This window comes from Pundamilia nyererei, unplaced genomic scaffold, assembly GCF_000239375.1.
Source record: "Pundamilia nyererei isolate P.nyererei 1_Seehausen unplaced genomic scaffold, PunNye1.0 scaffold00358, whole genome shotgun sequence".
Classification (NCBI taxonomy): Eukaryota; Metazoa; Chordata; class Actinopteri; order Cichliformes; family Cichlidae; genus Pundamilia; species Pundamilia nyererei.
This window is the reverse complement of record NW_005187759.1, coordinates 90152-95423: the sequence shown is the minus strand read 5'-3', so window position 1 is coordinate 95423 and position 5272 is coordinate 90152. Positions and strand designations below refer to the sequence as shown.

The 5272-nt window shown below is 42.8% G+C and overlaps 1 protein-coding gene across 1 annotated transcript in view; it reads right to left on the bottom strand.

Annotated features, from left to right (window-relative positions):
* The window catches only part of LOC102209907 (adenosine deaminase RNA specific B2 (inactive)), a 36286-nt gene that overhangs the window by 2825 nt on the left and 28189 nt on the right, over positions 1 to 5272 (bottom strand). The window contains exons 5-9 of the mRNA XM_013915753.1: positions 3909 to 4077; positions 3045 to 3202; positions 1372 to 1525; positions 1090 to 1271; positions 6 to 149 (exon numbers count right to left, since the gene is read on the bottom strand). Of these exons, the coding sequence (XP_013771207.1) occupies positions 6 to 149; positions 1090 to 1271; positions 1372 to 1525; positions 3045 to 3202; positions 3909 to 4077 (807 nt within the window). The remainder of the gene's footprint in view (positions 1 to 5; positions 150 to 1089; positions 1272 to 1371; positions 1526 to 3044; positions 3203 to 3908; positions 4078 to 5272) is intronic.

Below are 5272 nucleotides of genomic sequence, written 5' to 3'. Positions count from 1 at the left end.
CGAGCGCCTGCAGAGCCGCGATGGCGTCCCTGAGTCCTTCCTCCTCCCTGTGGAGGTGCTGATTTCCTCCCAGCCTCCATCACCGCAGCTCCAGTTCACGCTGACGTTGGGAGGCTTCCCTGCTGGCCGGGCGTCCCTGCTGCTCAAACCTGCGTGGCAAACATGGAAACACATACTTGTAGAAGTTTCCTCCTGAAAACACAGATTTTTTGTAAATTTGATGCACCCACTGTCCAACCTGGACCTAATAATCTCGCTTCCAATATGATTATGCATATCATACAAACAAAGCTTCTGCTCAAATGGATTTTCTTTTGTTGCTGGAATTGCAAATCTCTTGATTTGCATATTTAATTTTAATCTGCTCCCTCTGATTGAGGTGCTCAGAGTTTATTTCAGGATCATTTCAGGCTGTGTTCCTCTTGATTGTTGAGTAGACAGGCTGGTTCTTACATTTCTGACAACAGGCTTCAGACATCTCTAAAACATCAGGCCAAGACTTGTTTGTTACATGAGCACAATATAAAATGTTACATTTAATGGCATCTGGTCAAATGAAATTTACTCCATACGTTCAAATTTTGGATAAGTGGAAGTAAATGGATGGATGCTACACGTTCAGTTTAAACCAAGCACAATTTCCCTAAAGATTTCAAATTCATATTTCAAATATTATGATGTCAGCAGAGGTGAAATCCCCAATATGATCATCTCAGACATGAACCTGTGGTTCCCATTAAACATCCGACTGGACTGAAGCCCAGACAAATAAGGATTATTTTGACCTGTGAATCATGCCAAGCTACCCTAGAGTCAAAAAATGAAAATACTGAAGAGTGAATGAGCATCACAAGACCCTGTTAACCTGTGTTTTTCTTAATATGACAACCTTTGATTGGTGATGGCATTTCAGATTTTAGTGCCTCTTATTGCTCACGGTAACTACTCGGCTTTTGCTTTTGTACTTTTCGTAGCATATTTAGTGCTATTAAGAACCCACTTCTGCACAGCTTCAGGACCTCCCCTAAGTGTCACAAGACCTGAGCTGTGGTTTCTGGCTCATTCATCATCATCATCATTTAAACTTACAGCCGAGCAGCAGCTGCTGTCGTCTGTAGGGGAAGGGGAGGTGTTTGATGGGCGCGAGGCGGCGTGCCATAGCTCTACCCAGGTGACCCGTGTGGCTGAGCGTGCCCACTGTTAGGCTCTGGAGGTAAACCGGCTCCACCAGGTGAGACAGGAGAGCCCCTTGGAGGCCCACGACGCTCCACCTGCAGAGGTAACCACACCACTGTGTTGGTGACACAAGTGAAAGCACAGCAGTAAAGAAACATAATGAATAAACTACACTGAGCCTTTAATATAACTCACTTTGCCAGTTTGTCTGTACATGACATGGTAACGAGAGGTTTACTCGGCGATAAGCCATCCCATTTCTGATTGGCTCTCCGTGCCGTGATGGGCAGCGTCCCCTCACCTCCCTTTACCTTCACCCTGAGGTGGCAGCGAAATCTCCTGCTGGGATCTGACACAAGAAGAAAGTATTTTACAGAAGCATCATCTCTGCTAAAGAAAAACATTTACAATCGTTAGTTTCACATCACGCAGTTTTTACTTCCTGTGTCATGAGCTTGTCCCACATGCAGGACACAAAGGCAGGGAGGATTAAAGGAGGGCGAGCTGTTTATTGTGGGCTGGAGGCTGGTTGCACAAAGGTGGAACATTAAGAACAAAATAGGAAAAGAAAAACCTGGAAAACACACTAGTGCTAAACCATGGGGGCAGGGAAAGACCAGGGCAGGGAGAACTGAGAAAGGACAAGGGGAGACAGGGACAGTAGAGTGGAGAGAGCTGGGAAAACAACACACAGCTGAACTGAATCAGAGAAGATGAGACACAGGAAGCAAAACTAAACCGGGAAAGCACTGACACAAGAATTTAACGTAAGAGACTTGGCACAAAAGAAAAGCAACTAGCAATCAGGATCAGAACTAAGTATGCTAAATAGGACAAAATACTCAGCAATATAAGTGCGAAGTAAATCAAGCATCTCAAAGGAAATTAGAAAAACAAAACTTGGAAATGCTGGGTAAGCTGATTAGGACCATAACATCCTGTTTCCCTGTTTGATTGTGCGCCCTGCTCGCACTGCTTCCACCTTTCTCGTTTGATCTTTGCCGTTTGTTCCCACCTGTTAACACGATCTGTTTGTGTACCTGGGCTCGTTCAGCTGTCATTTCAGCCTGCAGTTCTGTTTCATATGGCATTTATTCCTAATTATCCACTCCCTGTATTTTCCCTGTGCTGTTGTTTTTCAGCCTTGATCTTTTATGCTTGAGACTTTTGAAGTGTTTTTAGTTTTCTTCTAGTTTTTGTTCATCATTCCTGTCTCCTGAAGCCCGGATCTGGATGCTTTAGATCTGATAACGCAACAGAATCAGCATCCAGATGATTTTCACATGTTTTTCCACTTTTTAAATTGATTTAATGGACCTTTAATGGGCTCCTGTAGGATCAAAACGATAATAAAAATCTTAAGTAAGTACAATTTTATTTGTATAGCACCTTTCAAGACAGAAATCACAAAGTGCTTCACAGAAAAACTAAAACAGAAAAACAGAAATCAACCAAAAGCAAGTTTAAAAAGATGGTTTTTAGCTGTTTTTTAAATGAAACCAATGAGTCCACAGATCTCAGGCTTAAAGGAAGGGAGTTCCAGAGTCTGGGGGCCACAGCTACAAACGCTCTATCGCCTTTTGAGTTCAGCCTTGTATGTTGGACGACCAGGAAGCCCTGATCACATGACCTCAGGGACCTGCTGGGGATGTACTGATGTAAAAGATCTCTGACATAGGTTGGTGCTTGTCTATGCAGAGCCCTGAATCTCAAAGTCAAAATCTTGAAGTGGATTCTGAATTTTATGGGGAGCCAGTGCAACTGGATCAGCAGAGGTGTAACATGGGAGTATTTAGAAGATGTGGTCAGAAGCTTTGCAAATGATGCGCAGAGGCTTTACTTAAACAATCTAAATGTGTTCCTCTCACATGCAGCTGTGGTCTCGTAGGGGCAGTTGAGTCGAGCGTCTCCACACGGCGACGAGCTGACGTACATGTGGAAGTGGACGCCCTCCCGCAGCCGGAAGCCATCACCGCAGCTTTTATTTGGTGTAAAGATCGACTGATCCTCGCTGTCCACTGGCTTGCTTCAGAGAGGAAACGATCAGACAGGAAAAACAACAAAACAAAAACACTATTTTACAACAAGGAGCAAAAAGGACGAAAACAATTTCATCTTTCTTTTGTGAAATAACACAGCAGCACACATAAATAATGAAAAAACTTAAAAATGTACATTTCTAATGGCAAAATACAGCTAGAAACTTACACAAAGTAATATTTTTTAACATTTCTAATGCAAATGAACACGAATGTAACACAAAAAGAGGCTAAACTAGGTTTAATAGCAAATATCACCCAAAACTGAACAAAATACATTTTTAAAAATGACCAGTAATCAGAGGGCCTGTGTATTTTGACCTCAAGCCCACATCGAAGACACAGATGTGGGCAGAGACAGTTTAACCCTCGTCCTATAAACTAAAGCCTTAGTTCAGCACTAGGTTTAATCCAGGTCTTAGAAAACTGTGCAAAAAGACAAAATCCACATAAAACTGGACACAATGTTAAGCCTCATCTATCAAAAACATGAACATTTTATTGGAAAATGAATAAAAAATACTTAATAAGAAAATCTATCCAAAGTTTTCAGAATAGGTGTCATTTCCACTTCAGATCTGTGAACGATGAGATTTATTTATAATGCCATATTTAACTCAGCCAACCCTCCAACGCTGATATTTGACCAACCACTTTAAGGCCACAAAGAAAATCAGAGACTGCTAATCATACCAGAGGAGCAGCTCCAGCTGACTGTACAGGAATCGAACCAGCGCCCGTCGACTCACGACTTCAGCGTGGCAGTCGGTGAGCGTACAGCCACAGTCGCTCACACCACCCAAGTCCAAGCACTTCGTCCCTGTGGCCAGAGACACAACCTGTGCTGATCGAAGATCGAGTCCTGGAGGGAGAGAAATGAAGCATGTGGGAATTGACAGGCAGGATGATTGTGATTGGCTCTAATGGAAGGAGACTTCTGGCATGCTGCCGCTGAAACGGGCCATCTTATTTCACTCAGGGAACAGGAAAACGAGGCATTTCCTCTTTTCCTCCCCTCCGCCTGTGTCGGGTCATAACCGGAGCGTTAACAGGCTGAGACGGGCTAATGAAAAGTGTATGACTGAACAATCACTCCGTCGTCTCCAAGAGGAGCTGTTGTGCTTCTATCCGACCTCATCAAACATTCACAGGGCTGTCTCGCCTCTGATCCGGGGCGACTCTTTGATTGCTTTAAATGATGAGCCCAGACAAGTGGCAAAACATCCTGTTAGAAGATCGGACGCTGCTGCGTCTGCGTCAAATTTCAGAGGACAAAAAGCCGAGCGAACGATAACATGAAGCGAGCCAGAGAACAGAACCAGGACTGACTGATAACTGTGTCACTATGATGCAGGATTTCTGTGAAATAAAGAGCAATATTTTAAACTCACTGGGTGTTTGCCATGTCAGATCACAGCTCCTAAGGTCATAGATGTGAACCTCCTATAGTCTCTGCATTAACAATCCCACCCTGTCTCAGATATTTGCACCAGACTGTCTCTGATCAGCATCAGCAAAGCAACATAACCTACACACACACACCCCTCCCACTTAATTCTACACCACTTTGTATGAAGTCAATCACAGAATTATAATCTAATAAACAGAAATAAAATGTTTACAAGGATAAAGGTGAAATGGCATCAGACGGGGCTTAAAAGCAAGAGACAGAGAAAATTAAAAAGTGGAAGAGAAGTAAAATAAAATCAGATATTATAATAATTAACGATCTTTAATAATTAAGGAGGAGATGTGAAGCAGTTATAAAGAACAATTTAGGAATAACTCTGGACTTGTAATTTGTTCTTTTAAATTTAGAGAGACTAATTTCAGGCTGGAGGAGACGACGAGGCACAAATTAGAGAAAAGAGCAAAGCCCAAAGTGCTTTTTTGTGACTTAAGTGGGAGTGTGTAAAGTACGAATGTAGATGATGTATGACTCCTTCAGATAATGAAAAACAAAGCCTACACAGGATGCCCTGTGGGTGCATGCCTCTTTTCTTTTCAAAGATACCTGATGAAGAAAGCACGCTAGTGTGATGAATGACAACAAAGAT